Genomic DNA, 17,026 nt, shown 5'->3' on the forward strand with positions numbered 1-17,026 from the left:
AGTAACATCTAGATGTTTTCCAGTACTTAGTAATCTGTTTTTTATTCATGTTATGTACATCTAGATTTTTATGTAGAGTTTTGGGATATAATGCCATACCTGTAATTGTTCAAATCGTGTTATGTAAGATTTATAATTATGGAGTTTAAAAAATTATTACACAATTTTGATATTGTAAATTTTTCTGCGGAATACATATTTTTGGTGAAGTACTTATTAAGTGAAGTTTATTTTTCACCTTTTTTTTTTGGTGTTAAATAAGAGAAAAAATAGGAGAAAAACGAGTCATTTCTATTTGTAATTTCCATCCAACATAGGCAGGGTTTTTGTTTCTGGAGAGAGTGTTTTTAAATGTCAAGCTACAGTATGAAGGCAAGGTTTTGTCCTGGTCATATTTAAGTGCAGGTAAGGCAAGGCATAGTTTTGTCTATGACAAAGAGCTTGAATATATCTGGTAATTTTGTGTTTAAAAATTCATGCTGTATCAAAACAAAGTAAAAAAAAACCCCAAAACCCAACTTTTTTCTTTTAAATCAGCAGACGACAATCTGAAATGATACTTTGTGTCCCCCTCAACCTATCCATTCCACTACTCTCATTGGATCATTTGTGGGACGGGATTTAGATCAGTCGGAGTAGTGTTCACTTGAGGTGCTTGTGTCGTAGGATTGAATCACCTCGGTAGATCCATTCAGCTGATTGGGGGTTTTTCTAGTTCCAACCAGTGCACCAAAACGTGACAAAAGCCGTGGTATGTACTTTCCTGTCTGTGGGAAATTGCATATAAAAGATCCCTTTCTGCATTAGGAAAAATGTAGCAGGTTTCCTCTGATGGCTACGAGTCAGAATGACCAAATGTTTGACATCCAATAGCCGATGATTAATTAATCATTATGCTCCAGTGGTGTCATTAAACAAAACAAACTTTCATTTTTTTTTATCATTTGTGGAATAGTCCTGAATTGTATTTTACGTCCAATATTAGTCAAAGGCATCATATAAATGATATATGCACATGTAGTTTATTTGTGAGGTCACATACAGTGTGTATATTACAAGCAGGAAGTGTTTTTTTGCTGTTAATGGGAGCTCACTTCAAACCATTGACAGTTAGCTGTTAGTGGTATACATCTGCTGGTTCGCATCAGGATGTAAACGGTTAAATATTAATTTTCTATAGGAAGCACTTAACTTTCTCTTCTAAATACTTAAATTTTATGAATAGTGGATTTAATGGTATATCTGTTTTATTTGAGGTATACCTCTCAGTATAACTTCTCAGTATATTTTAACTTAGGCCTACATGTTGTATAGGTCATAAAGACATATTGTTAATGATGTTTTCAAAGTCGTCTGTTTATCTGGTATTTAAAAAAGTTAATTAAATAAAATATGTATTGGTCATAAAAACACTTTGTTAATGTTTTCAAAGTAATATTTCAGGACTTGTTTATTGGGTATTTAATAAGTTAATAAAATAGAAAATTGTTAATCTAAATATTCAAATGTGTTAAATTGTAAGCAGCAATTTTGCAATATTCGTTTTCAATAAAAAGTATACTTAAAAAAATATTCTGAGATATTAATATCAGATTTTAAGGCTTCAATAATGTCTGTTTGGCAAATACTGGATTGTTTCATTGACATTTTTAATGGCTGTCAGTCAAGATGACACAAAAGACTAGGTATCCATTTGGATTTGTTTTGTTTTTTTAATCCTTTTTTTTAATTAAAGAATCATATTTTTGCTCACCCCTTGCTGTTATTTTGGCTGCATACACTAAAGTACCTGCATTTTATAAACAGACTTAAAACACAACAAACAAATGTAATTACAAATTTTGCAATACTGCAGATTAAAAACTACTATATAATAATCAATTGAAAATTAGTGCGTAATAATTAATGGCTCTTGTCAGGTGTTATTAAGAGGAATGATCAATGGTCTTTGTCTTGCACTATAGACCCTGTCTGGCCACGTTTCTGCAGACACTGTTAAATGGGAGATTATCGTGTTGTCCTACGGACTGTATTGATCAGACACTTGCAAGTTGCATCGCATCCTTTTTGAAGCATTTTTAACGTGACACTACTTGGACATGTATGTGTATTTATTATCTTCAACACTGAGGCAAGCTATTGGTTTAAGGTGTACTATTGGTTTGAGGTGTATTAAGAGTACATGTTTTTTTATGTTGCAAGCTGTATCTATTCCAGATTGTAAGATGGTGACAAAATATCTGTTGTGGTAAGATGGTGACAAGATAAACCTCTATTATTTGGTCTAGTAGGTTTAAGCCGATTAGTTTGATACAGCTGCCTAGTAACTTAATTTCTGAAGCCAGCATTTAGAATTCATCATTATTTTACCAGGTTCTTTATTTCCATATTGATTTTAAATTCTGTAAATCAGTCATAGGATAATGCTGTAAAGTAACATTGTTATTGTGCTTTGAGGTAAAATGGTGGATGTTAGTAGACTGGCTTATGGCATTTTCTATTGCTAAGTAACCGTTTATATGGACACAGCTAAGTGTCATAAGATTGATTATCCTCAAAGGACTCATCAGATTTTTCTCCCTTCCTAATCATACCAAAGGCTATGGTATGTACTGTCCTATCTATAAGATAGTGCATATAAAGTAATCTTGGCTGCTTTTTGATAGGAGTAACGCGTATGTCAACAATGGGATTTCTCACCATCTAAACCAAATGTTTGAAAAAATAAACATTAAAATTTAATACATGCCATAATTATTTTATGCCTGGCAGTGTACTATAATTTTTTTCTTCTGTGTATGGGTGCATATTTTAAATTTTATTTTGTGGATGACAGTTTTAAAAAAAAAAAAAAAAAAAAAAAAAAAAAAAAGGGAAAAATACTGGAACAGCTAATACCATTACTGAAACGACCCTAATAGCCAGTGTAGGGTTGCCATTAAACATATTCCTTTCATTTGTATTTGTTAAGAAAAAAAAGAAAAGACATTATCATCACACTAGATATACAGCTCAAATCTTACATAATTATGATTGGTAAATTGCCGTTCTTCATAAAAGTGCTTCATAATCCTTAAAATTAATTAAACCAGCCTGGTGAGGTTCTTGAACATTCAGTTTTAAGTGCTTCCTATATGACTGAAATTAGTTGGTTGGAATGAACATAAAACGAAATAGAAATCTTTTTCTACCCTGGAGAACCCATTAGATGTAATAAAACTAGTATTCTGATAAGAAGATATCAAAAGAATGTTTTCTAGCTCATAAAAAAAAGTGCCTAGAAAGCTTAAAGATTGTGGTGGTATTTTGGGATGCATGCGTCCAGCTTTCATTGAATGTTCAGGTACGTGTAGTAAACGAAGGTCACCTGAGTAGGTGTGTAATATGTTATTAAACACCTGGCGAAAGGTTTATTATTGTAGGTAAGGTTCACGTACAGGGTCTGTGATGGTTTATTTTTCAAATATTACAAATGACATGTCATTTTTAAGCATGCAGTATCAAGTTTCAGTTTTAATTAGCAAACTGTGTTATTGGAACTAGATTTAAAAATAGTATTTACTGCCAACTTAGACAGCCTTCCCTGATATCTGTCAAAGTAAACAGTCTAGATAATTACTCGTAATAATTATTTTAGAAAAATGGTGCTGCATATAAGTGTCAAAGGAAGATAAAATGGTGAAACTTGAGACAGGTGGAAATTAAAAGGCTCTTCTTAAAGATAAATTTAAAATAAAGTGCTGCTTACAGTTACATTTTAATATTTAAAATGGTGAAACTTGAGACAGATGGAAATTAAAAGGGTCTTCTTAAAGATAAGTTTAAAATAAAGTGCTGCTTACTATGACAGCTTACAGTTACATTTTAATATTTAAAATGAAATCAACATGTTATTATATTTTCAAATGTCAACCATTATTAAAATAAAAACATGGTAGGAATTAATGAAGTTTTTAATAGAGGAAAAACAATTGTACTCTAAAATGCATATAGGAAAACTTGAACAGTTTATAGACCAGTTTATTTTCTTAATAATCTAACTTGAAATTAGTACAGATTTTAAATTTGTTTTACGTGTGATAATAGAATTGAACATGAGTTTTGGTTTAAAAGCTTTTGCTAGCTACATGATGGTAAACAATATGAGATTTGCTGTTATTATACTTTTTTACTTAATTCCTTTAGTTCTCAACTGAAACTCATATCAAACCATATCAAGATATTGACCAGAAAGAAGGTCTAAGAAGAAATATTTGTAAAGCATTGCAAAATTCCATCCTATTTCTATGCAAATTATACCTTCACTCTTTCATTATGGTCAAAGACTTAAATTTATTGAAGTCTGTTTATCAATGTCGGATGTGAATGTATCTGAAAGGCAGGCAGTTTAGAGCTAGTTTCGTGTTCTTGTATAATCAGGCAATATTGTTCATGTTGGATCACATCTGAAGATTCATTGCAATTTCATTTCAGAGAGTTTGTATGAACGTGACTAATTTGTATGCTCTTGGAGAGCAAATTGGATTAGGCATGTCCAGAGTTGAAACTCATGTCAGGAAACTGTTGACAGAAGTACATGCCTGTACACCAATGTGGAAACTATCTTGATATATGTGGATTGAGGACATTCAACAAATAGAGGTGTAGATGCATATTCACGATTGAATGGTCTTTCGTTGTCTCTAGAACATTCCAGACATTTACCTTGCTTCACTTGATCTGTATCGGGAAACAAGTCGACCTATGTTTCAAAATACAGATATTTTTGTTATGACTGGGAAATAAATCAAGGATTGTAGTACTGACAAAGTAATTGTTGGATTAATTTGATTAGATTCATACTTATCAGTTTCATTTTGATGGTTGTGAATTAAGTCTTTCTGAATCTCAATGGTTGTGCATTAATCTTCAGTAGCCATCTTGAACTTGGAAACATTCAAGTGCTAAGAAGTAGATGCTCATTTGTCGGTGTGGTAACTTTGATTAAGTGGTGTGGAAGATGTTGCACAACAGAATGTAGCTTCCATCACTTCTCCACCTGGTGTGTGTTTGTCCGGGAGGAAAGAGACATGGTGATCCATTTCCTTCACACATTTGGCCGAACCACTCACTTCCTCTGACCGTCTGACTACAGAAGAACCACTTGCACATGTCCTACCGGTGACACTTGTATACCAGTCGTTCAAAGTATCATCATCCTGCTAAACTCCTGTCTTATACTGGAAACGGTGTAACATTTCCAGCACTCACTGGGCATCATATGTCATCTTTAACTGTGCACTTCTTCATTACCATTAACATAAATTACTCTCTCTCTTGTTTTTTCTTTTCTTCAGTGATTGTTTTTTTAAACCTTTAAGTTGAACCAAGACTGTTTGAAGTCACTAGTGTCTGAAAAACTGGAGTCAAGAAAAGAATAAATGTTTCTACCTGTTGTCGTGTGGAGCTATGCAAAGCGTTATTCTACGACATACCTCTACTCACCTGCAATAGAGAGTCGTGTACCTGTATGTAAATGTTGATCCATAGATCATAGGAGAGCTGACTGTATATTGCATATTAAGTGTTCTCTGTGGAGAGGTCAGGCACAAGCGGTGTCACTTTGTTGAAGGAGAATTATTACCGGGTGTCGTGCGGTACTGAAGACACTTCATAACTTCATTCCTCTGTTTGAACACTTAAGACCTGGGATCATAACTTTAGCTTCTTTAGGCTTTGTGAATTGTCCCTGGAGTTATTATATTGCAAGGTTGTGTGTGGCTATTGAGGGCACTATTTACTTCACTATCTGTTTGAATACTAAACACTTTGGATCTAATTTTTTTAAATATAATTTTTTATTTCCTGTTTTTTATACCGACATTCAAAACTGAGGATGAATTATACTTCATTTACTGTTTGAATAGTGGCTATACGAAAAACCTGGGATTATCATTACATTTACTGTTGTAATTTTACATTAAATTTTTTGACAGGAGCATTCAACACTGAGGATACTTTATTCCCTGTTTGAACAATGGAAAATTGGGATCGTAACCTTTGATTTTTGCCTTGTGATTGTCATCAAATTACTACAGACTGCCACTCCATTACATGTATTTTAGTGTTTGAACATTTAAACTGTGACTTTTTTATGTTCAACAATCCTTTTTGTTGTGACGTTAGTTAAATTTGTTTTACTGTTTTTAAAATTTACTGTAAGAGGGTGTACCAGACTTTTTGATGTTGTTAACATACAACACAAATTTGAAGAAACAGTTTTGGTGAAGTGCTGTGATTTGTTAAAACTCTTAATATATGATATTGTTATTGGAACACTTGTATGTGACACTGTGCAGATTCTGGATAGAGTTGTAGGGGTTGCAGGATTCAGTGATTCTCAAATTGGTGGTAATATGGAATCACCGCCTGAGAAGCCAAGACGAAAAGTACACCGAATAACCAGCAAGGCCGGCGAGGTCACATTCGGAAAACTTCTCACAACGCCGCTGGTAAGTCTAGTCTTGTTGTCACTGATTTTTTATTATGTACCATTGTAAAGCCATTAGGCTTGTGTGGGTTAAATGAGAGATCATTATCTTTAGTTCAGGATGTCTTTTCTTTCCTTTTCTGTCTGTCATTTTTATTTATTTTTATTTTTTGTTCCTGTTGTGATTATTGTGTATGTAGTCACAGCTAAACACTGTCATTTGTATTTGTAAATCTTGTATTGATGATGGGCTGTTTTTAAAATGAATAATATGATTAGAATGCATTTAAAAAACAACGACATTGAATTTAAAAAAATCAAATAAGAAAATCAAATAAGAAAAATTTAAAAGAAGGAAATATTTTTGAAGCTGAGACCCCCCCCCCCCCCCCCCCCCCCCAACAAAACAAAACAGCAACAACAAAAAAACAGGATTGTGTTGGTTAAATGAGAGATCACTATTTTCTTGTAAGTTCAGAATGTAATCAAAGGTAAACACTGTCGGTTCAGTTGTATTCGTAAATCTGAGGATGGTGATTGGCTGTTTTTAAATGAACAATAGGATGCATTTAAAACAAAACAAAAAAGAAGGAAAGAAATAAAAAGTTTTAAATAAAAGACATATAAAATTAGTGTTAAAGCTGAACCTATCACAAACCTCATTAGGCTTGTGCATGTCAAATGAGAGATCATTATCTTATTGTAAGTTCAGGATGTATTTTCTTTCCTGTTCTTTCTCTTGTAATTATTGTAAATGTAGTCACAGTTATTCAGTGATGGTGTTTTGTAATTATAGGTTGTTTTTAAAATAAACAAAAGCATAAAAAAGCTAATATTTTATAATAAAAAATAGTGTTGAAAAAAACAGCATTATGATGAATTGTGATAGAAAATCTGTAGCCAACTTTAATTTTTTGTTTTGTTTTTTTGTTGTTTTGTTGTTGTTGGGGTTTTTTTTTGTTCTTTGCCACATAAAACTTCATTGAGCATCTTAATTATATGCAGAATTTATTATCCAATATTGTCACTTGGTGAAATGTCCAAGTCATTCTAGTGTTAATTTAAGACTAAAGGTTTATAGGTCCTCCAAGTATAAAGTCTTATCATTTAAAATCAAAACATGTCATTAAGCTTTCCTTTTTATATCATTTATGTCACACTGGTTGGAATGGGAATATTAGTTATATTTACTGCTGACTTAAAACTATAACCGTGACCAAGGACAAAACAACTAACAAAATTTAAAAAAATGACAAATTATAGATTATAATTTTAAAGCTGCAATCTGTAGTATATTTTTAATAATTTTAAAATAAATAAACCAATTTATGACTTACTCATATGATTATAATGTGAACACAAGTGTATTAAAACTATTGTTGTCTTTTCGCTTTACATAATTAGTAAACAATTTGTTTAAGTGATATCAAAACCTACAAAGTTGTTTTTAATGTAACTTCATACCCAAACACTCAGGAAGAAATTCTAGTTATCAAGACCTCTAACCCACTCATTGAATCCTATGAATAAAAGTTCACAGGGTGAGAAACCTGACATGCATGTCAGTCACATGTTCAGTGTTGTCTTTCAAGCGGTTGTTAGAAAGTATTTACATTAAAGTCCTGTTTATGTTGACACACTACGTTATCACACATGGTCTTTTGGCTTCTTTTCACTGGGTAACTTGTTGCTTATTCTTAGGATCAGATGATGTGTTTATTACTGATAACAATGCCACCTGTATACCTTGTATGTCATAAATAATTTTCTCTGCTTGACAGGTTCATAGTTAAACTTTTGTGTGAGATAAAGTAAAAATAGTGAACTTGTTTAATACTTTATTCAAATTATTTTATTTAAAAATTAGGTTTTTTAAAAGTTTTTTTGGTGGGTGGGTAACCGTACTGTCCACATTTCTTTGTAACCTTTGAGATCCAACTTATTTTTGTGTCCAGCTCTATATCCTTAGATTTCTTTCCTCCCCCGAAGCAATAAGTACTTTATCTTATGACCATTTGTGCTGAACATCTAGCATTCCTCATCACAAACTGAGGTATTCTTTTTAACCCCCATCCCCACCCCCAAAAAATTAATACCCCCTCCCTCAAACCCCCAACAACAACAAAGAAACAACCAAGAAAACCCCTGATATATCGTAGTTCTAGTTTACCTTCAAGGATCATATGGAATTATTTTTCATCTCATAAGTATCCCCTCTTTTTTATAGTAATATGCTAATTTTATTTTTGATCTCATTAACATAATCGGGGAAGGGATGTAGCCCAGTGGTATATAGCGCTTGCTCGATGCACGGTCGGTGTGAGATCGATTGCCATTGGTGGCCCCATTGCGCTATTTCTCATTCCAGCCAGTGCACCACCACTGGTATATCAAAGGCTGTGGTATGTACTACCCTGTCTGGGATGGTGCATATAAAAGATCCCTTGCTGCTACTCGAAAAGAGTAGCCCATGAAGTTGCAACAGCGGGTTTCCTCTCAATATCTGTGTGGTCCTTAACCATATGTCTGACTCCATATAACCGTAAATAAAATGTTGAGTGTATCGTTAAATAAAACATTTCTTTCTTGCTTTCTTTAACATATTCAGATTTTTTTTAACAATTTCATGGTCAGGCACTGTATCCCATTTAAAAATAAAACATCAAATCTGCTAATTTTGTTTGATAGACACGGTTAATCATGCATATTGAACTTAAGGATATGTTTTGGGGTCAAATGGTTAAAGTTGAAGATGCGTGCATCTCCCCTTTGTAAAAAGTAATTTGTACCGAGTAAAGAAAACCGGTGTTCAATTATCTTTAATTTTATTTAAACATATGTGAGCACACCTCATTACCTTTGACAAAAGTTCATTAGTATCGGGTTCGAAGTTTTGTGAAAACTTGTTATTTCTTGACAAAAGGGTTGAGGTGAAAGATTGCTAGGCCAACCTTAACAAAGTTTGTTTTTGTGATCTGTGGTTAGTTATAGACATGCAGTCGTACATGAAATTGTTAATCATATAAAGTGTAGAATTAGATGCTCAAAGTGTCACTCTTAACGGGGTGTAGCTCTGAAAGGTCATAGAGATTAGTCACTCTCTTTGGACCTGTCGGCTGTTATGTACTGTCCTGTCTGGAAAAATGCCCATTGGGCTATTTCTCGTTCCAGCCAGTGCACCACGACTGGTATATCAAAGTCCACTGTGTGTGCTATTCTGTCTGTGGGATGGTGTATATTATAAAAGATCCCTTGCTACTAATGGAAAAATGTAGCAGGTTTCCTCTCTAAGACTATCTCAGAATTACCAAATGTTTGACATCCAATAATTAAAAAATAGTGTGCTCTAGTGGTGTCGTTAAACAAAATAAACTAACTTTTTGACTGCTATTTGGTAGGAGTAGCCAACGTGGTGGGTGCAGTTTTCCTTTCCCAAAATTTATCTAGACCCAAGTATCAAAATAACCGTATTAAACACTAAATAACTGGTTTTATTACAAAATCTTTATATAATCTCTTAAATCTTCTCTAAAAGTATGATTTGAATATTTAAAGTAAAACCTTGTATTTATAATGCTCTAATGTTACCTAATATAATGTAGTTAAAAAAACAAAAACCCACCAGGTCCACCCTAATTCAAGTTGAGCAACTTAAATAATTTTTAAATGTTCCATGGTATTAATAAGCAAACATTTTGTTTGTTTCCACTCTTAACTGGTAGAGTTATATTATACTGGTGATTCTAACACCAGGTCCTTATAACGTTTTGCAGGAATGCACATGATACATGTGCCTTGTTTATGGCTGTGCAGGGCAGTGGCAGGGCAGCGTTTCCACCATTTGTACATTACTATCAGGTATTCTGTAAAAGCACTTTACCAGTCCCCAAGTGCAGATCATGATATGCATTATAGTACCATACTGTGCTTAAATGACCAAACAACAAAAGTAAAAGGCATTAACCTTGGCAATAACTTGTAATTTAAAGACTGAAGAGTCGGATTCCTGCAATATAGAGTCTTGGACTGGTGCTTAAATTTGTCAGAAGAGTGTTATTTAGCAGAGTGGTATACCGGTAGTATGACTGACAGACACACTATGATCACAGAATAAATTCACCTTAATGAGAGAGGGGGCGGGATGTATACTACTAGCTCAGTGATAAAGTGTTATTTAGCAGAGTGGTATACCGGTAGTATGACTGACAGACACACTATGATCACAGAATAAATTCACCTTAATGAGAGAGGGGGCGGGACGTATACTACTAGCTCAGTGGTAAAGTGTTATTTAGCAGAGTGGTATACCGGTAGTATGACTGACAGACATGCTATGATCACAGAATAAATTCACCTTAATGAGAGATGGGGTGGGATGTATACTACTAGCTCAGTGGTAAAGTGTTATTTAGCAGAGTGGTATACCGGTAGTATGACTGACAGACACGCTATGATCACAGAATAAATTCACCTTAATGAGAGAGGGGGCGGGACATATACTACTAGCTCAGTGGTAAAGCGCTCACCTGATGCACAGTCGGCCTGGGATCAGTACCCATCGGTGGGCCTATTGGACTATTTTTCATTCCAGCCAGTACACCGCAACTGGTATATCAAAGGCCATGATATGTGCTACCCTGTCTGTGGGATGGTGCAGGTTTTCTCTCTAAGACTGTCAAAACCAGTGCCCACTGACTGGTATGTACTGTGTTGTCTATGGGAAAGAGCATAAAAAAAAAAAAGGTTAAAAAGTTGGTTTGTTTTATTTAATGAAACCAGTAAAGCACATTGATTTATTAATCATCAGCTTTTGGATGTCAAACATTTGGTAATTTTACATATAGACTTAGAAAGGAAAACCACAACATTTTTCCATTAGTAGCAGGTGATCTTTTATGTGCACCATTCCAGGATAGCACATACCATGGCCTTTGATATACAAAGTGCACATAAAAGATCCCATGTTGCTTTATCAATAGGTGGCAGCAGGTTTCCTCAGTTTCGACCAAATATCAAAATAACTATATGTTAGACATCAGTAGTCCTAGTTTAAATTGTGCTGAGGTGTCGTTACAAGTAAATATATTTCTGTTCTTGTCTTAATGGTTATCTCCCATTCCAACTAATTGCCCACAACTGGTATGTCAAAATTAAGGCCATAGTATTTGTTGTCTTTGAGAAAGTGGACAGAAAAGACTAAATAATAATTTAAAAAAATAATAGAACTATACTGGTTACTGCAGCTTTAAACATTGTAATCATATGTTGTAAAACAGTTTTTGTTTTTTTAAATTACTTCAATATTTATAAGTTGTTTTTCATGGGTCGACTTATAAACGGCTCAATAAAAAAATATGTTTTCAGGGCTTGAAATTAGAGACTCGACTTATAGCCGAGATCGACTTACAGGCGAAGATATAAGGTAGTTGATCAGGTCACAACTCTATACCTTCTAGTTTTATTTGTCACCAGGCGGATTTGTATCTGATACTGTGTAGTTCAAGTACTTGTAATGAAATATCCGTTGGTAAAGTGTGTGTGTGGTCCCCGCATAATGTATTCAAACTGACATGGTCTCTTGAGCGGTAAATTGCAATGGGGAAAGTGACTGTATGCAATGAATGAATCATTTAAAGGTTAACCGTATACTCCAAACTTCATGTATATTGACAGTTTATTACCAAAAGATTACAATCTCCTAATCCTCTCTAAAAATAAATTGTAACTTGAATATTCAAAGTTAAACCATATACACTGTATATGTTTGTAATTCCCCATTGTTACATGTACATATATAATGTAGGTTAAAAAACCCAACCCATCATCCCAAGTCAAGTTCAGAAACCTAACTTGTTTCTAAAGATAGAGAAACAAATTATTTAGAACCTTTTTCTTTCTTTTTTACTTTGCTTTAGTATAAAATGCTACAAAAGAATGTCATCATTATTCAGTTTGTATATACTTTAATTAATTTTCTTTTTCTGCCAAGTTTTCTGTGGGAGAGAATTTAACATTTGGCAAATTGTTGTCAATGCCGATGCCTTCGGTAAGTTACCTCACAATGTGATTGAGTCGGCAATGTGCCTTGCTTTGTCAGGTGACTAACTCGTGGAAAACAGCTTGAATTTGTGTAAATGTTGTCATGCTTATTTAGTTTCGATATTGGATGGCTTGATACATATACATGTAGTTAATATATCCAAAACATGTTGTAGAATTAGCAATCATAAAAAGGTTTGATTTTTTGCACCTGTATATTTAGTCTGTGTAAATCTTCATGAACATCACTGGCAAATATTATGAATGTTATATTTACAGTGTTATGTATTTTGATTTCATCTATGTTCATATCTTTGAAGCACCCATCAGATTAACTCCATGAACTACACAATCTACACCATCACCAGCATGACATATATATATATATATATAGCCAAATTTACATATCCTGTTTATGTCTTACGCGTGTAACTACATACATTTACAATGCTTAGACACCTGCATTTAAGAAAAACAGGCTTTGTAAATTTGGCCCACAGTGTTTTGATCACATTATGATCAATGTTGAGTGTACAGTGATTTTTAATATGTCTTTGTTGTGAAATGTTCTCTGGTGATAATGCAAATTAGTGTTCTTTTCTTTATCTTTTAAATTGTTTATCTCTGCCTTCTGCTGTGCAACACCAATTATTGAAAGTAAATTTACTTTATATTTTTCTCCAATGATAAACAGGTTTAAAGTATTTTCCTCCAATGATGAACTACCTGTAGTAAAAGTACTTGTACTTTCAACCAGTCATAAACTCTGACATTTTTAGAAGTTGAAGTGCTCACAAACTTAAAACAATTCGACTGGTACCATCCTCTTCTATCATATCATATGCATCTAATGTTAGATGTAAAAATTAGTGTAGCAAGTGACCTCTGATAAAAGTACTATATATTCATGTACCAATTATTATCATAATCTTATAAGGGTACTTTCCATCAATCAGGAACTAATAAAGAGTATTTTTCACCTGTCATAAGCGAGAAAACATACACCATCACATGTACTGTTCACCAAAAATTGTTCTAAATAAGGAAAAATACCTAGCACTGTCATAAAACAATATATGTTCTCTAGAGGTCTTTTTATGAGTGTGGAGTGTATCGTCAGGAAGTGTTGGTTTGTCCAATAATGCTGCCAACTGTCACGATGGAGTTGGCCAACTCATTGGTTGCGTTGTAATTTCACCAACTCCCAGCTTATGACAAGTGTGCTCAAATTAACAACTAATCAATTGTAGGAGTTGTATACGATGAAAATTGAGCTGTAGGAGTGCTGAGACTAGCAACTAGATAGTCGTAGAAGTCTGGCCAACTGCATCATGACAGATGGTAGTCTGATCCTAGCATACGTTTGCACACACATTTAATTGTGCACCTGTTCACTTAAAACTTATTATTTGTTTATATTAAAACAAAAAAAAGTTTTTAAAATATATTTTCAATTACTGATTACTTCTTTAACCTTTGGTATATATAAATTTTGTACTGTTAATTTAGTGTTTTTGCTTAACAGCTTATGCTTTAATTGGTTAGTTTGCTTTTACTATTGAAGCACTTGATGACTGACTGATTAAAAATTGTGCCTAGTTACATTACTTAAATATAACTATTGTAAGAGCAGTGTAGGGCTTTTTCAGCAGGGGTGCAGCGTAGTCTGGATCTTGGGTGGTGGGAAGGGGTGTGTGTGTGTGTGTGAATATTAACCTAGCTGACCCTTTTGTATACATTTTCACTGGAAACCTATATTGCACTGTAAAAATATGTTTTAAACTCAGCAGGGATTGGGTGGAATAGGATGGGGGAGCCCCTATACAGTGCTTAATTTTTAGTATATACAATGATCTCCTATGCTCCATCGTAATAAAACCCTTTTAAACTCAGCAGGGATGGGGATGGGGGAGTCCCTATACAGTGCTTAATTTTTAGTGTACTTATGCTCCATCATAATAAAAGCCTTTTGTTTATCAAGTCTTACAGTTTACAAACTGATAGAGAGAATATAGAGAAAATGCAAACTATTACCTACCTCAAATGATGACATTACCTGTACATGTAGTTTATGTTTTAATTTGTTTTGTCTTTTTATTGTGCTGTTTTAACAGGTATATGTGACACTTGATACGTTTTGCTGGGTTGATGATGGGCTCGCTGTATATCTCAACAGTGTTCTTGTGGTATTTAAATTTTTCACCAAAACATTGTGCAATGCTTATATGCAGTCTGTGTTCAAACATGCCTACTCAGGGTATTAGTATTGGTTAAACCAGCCAGTAAGTTCAAGATACACAGTGATACATATATACAGTGAAACCTGTCTAAACTGGATCACGTTGGGGACCTAATATTTATCCAATTTAGATCTGGTGTTTAGAGGATCTTGTTTTAAAACTTAGAAAAATCGGTACCAAAGAAAGAAATGTTTTATTTAACGACACACTCAACACATTTTATTTACGGTTATATGGCGTCAGACATATGGTTATGGACCACACAGATTTTGAGAGGAAACCCGCTGTCGCCACTACATGGGCTACTTTTCTGATTAGCAGCAAGGGATCTTTTATTTGCGCTTCCCACAGGCAGGATAGCACAAACCATGGCCTTTGTTGAACCAGTTATGGATCACTGGTCGGTGCAAGTGGTTTACACCTACCCATTGAGCCTTGCGGAGCACTCACTCAGGGTTTGGAGTCGGTATCTGGATTAAAAATCCCATGCCTCGACTGGGATCCGAACCCAGTACCTACCAGCCTGTAAACCGATGGCCTAACCACGACGCCACCGAGGCCGGTAAATCGGTACTATGAACCGTGGTCGTTTCGACAGGATTTTGGGCCCGGTAACACAAAGCACTCGTAACACTTACGTCAGACGTACACCATACATAATGTGTGGTGTACGTCTGACGTAAGTGTTACGAGTGCTTTGTGTTACCGGGCCCTGGTTTGTTCGGGGTCCGCTTTAAACAGGTTTCACTGTAGTAAGCTAGCACTTGATGACATTTTAATCTTAAAATATGATTATGTGTTTATTCCCTCTTTAACACTTTAACAGCTCTGAAGGCTGCTCTATCAAGTATTATCAATCATTGTGACTATTCTGCAGTCTACAGGTTGCAGCTCATTGCATTCCAGATTCCTTGATACGACACTCCCATATCTGACTAGCACAGTGTTATCTGCATACTTGCATACCGACCTCATTTGTAAAGAAATAGGAAATTGCTTAACAAGTACTTCCTTTCCCCTATGACAAACTTTAAGTATCCATGCTGGTCTTAGACACTTGGATCACATGCCAGTATAATTACGCATGTATTCTTGGATGCTTGTACATATACATACATTCTTATGTATTTAACTATTTTAAAAAAAACCCACCATTTGATGGTGCATTTCTTTTACTAGAAATAAACATTGTTGGCTTTTGTAATCTTGTATACAACAGCAGATTATTTTGCTATATTGTTTGAAAAATATAATTATATATTTTCTCTAACATAGGTCAGGTCAGGTCAGAGAGTTTAACTTGCACATTCAGAGCAAGCTGTTGTAGTGCACGCCTGTCCTGGGCGCAGGTGTTGACCTCAGCCGGTTCCTCCATCCAGGACAGGATTCTCTAGCTTAGCCTGGGCACTAGTTTTATACCTTCATATTTGATGTTAAGTAGATGGAATTGGGGGTTTGTTTTTGTTTTCTGTTGTTTTTTTTGTTGTTTTTAATGAGCACATTTCGAATTGCACTTGCAAGAAGTCGTCTTTTTTGTTTTAATTATTAGCCTCTGTACCTTAAGGATGGTAGCTGTTTATTATATTTCTACAGCACATTTTCAGAATTTAACTTTTGAAAATTTACATTTTTAATAATAATTCCAATGTTGTGAGGGGTTTTTTCTCTCTGTTTACCTCTAATTTATTCCCAATAATGCAGCTGCTATCCTTCAACTTCTTTCGCTGTCCATCTCCAATTCCTCGTCCTTGTCTCAATCGGCAACAGGTGCTTGTCTGTTTCAAGAAGTTTTATGTTGATTATTGATTTTTCCATTGTCTTGAAACGTTACACACGATAGTTCAGTAATCAAGTAAACTACATTTCAGTGTGAATGTATACTTGAAATCTTGCATGTACAATGCAGGGGACAATATTTCAAAATCTTAGGTAATCAGAAATCAGTTCACTTGAGTTTTACTTAGGTAACCGATTGTTTGTTTACATGAATATAATTCTCGTAACCGATGAGTTAGGCCTACCTAATCCTACATCACTTGAACTATGGTTCTGTGCTATATTGGTCATTCAAATGTATTTAAAAACATAAACTGATCTTCACTTTCATTACTCATTTATGGTACTTTTAATATTTGAATGTAATTGTTCACCACATAACCGATTGGCGGTTCTCATGACTTAAAGTTGCATAATCAACACGCAAACAGAACAACGGTTCTCGTGAAATATTCTGCCTTGCAAGGTACATGTAGCTTGACACCTGTAGACATTGTGCTTT

General features: G+C 34.3%; 1 protein-coding gene across 4 annotated transcripts in view; it reads left to right on the plus strand.

Annotated features, from left to right (window-relative positions):
* LOC121367713 (septin-2B-like) overlaps window positions 1-17,026 on the plus strand; it is a 123,508-nt gene that overhangs the window by 24,649 nt on the left and 81,833 nt on the right. Inside the window, exon 2 of one of the 4 annotated variants that reach the window (XM_041492046.1) lies at window positions 5,976-6,491. The exons of 1 other annotated variant lie outside the window; for it this stretch is intronic. In XM_041492046.1, coding sequence (XP_041347980.1) covers window positions 6,396-6,491 — 96 coding nt within the window. In that variant the 5' untranslated portion in view covers window positions 5,976-6,395. Of the gene's footprint in view, window positions 1-4,060; window positions 6,492-17,026 lie in introns of those variants that run through there. 2 more of the 4 variants (XM_041492045.1, XM_041492047.1) reach the window with 2 other exon arrangements.

The sequence above is a fragment of the Gigantopelta aegis genome, chromosome 3 (genome assembly GCF_016097555.1).
Source record: "Gigantopelta aegis isolate Gae_Host chromosome 3, Gae_host_genome, whole genome shotgun sequence".
In the NCBI taxonomy this organism is placed as follows: Eukaryota; Metazoa; Mollusca; class Gastropoda; order Neomphalida; family Peltospiridae; genus Gigantopelta; species Gigantopelta aegis.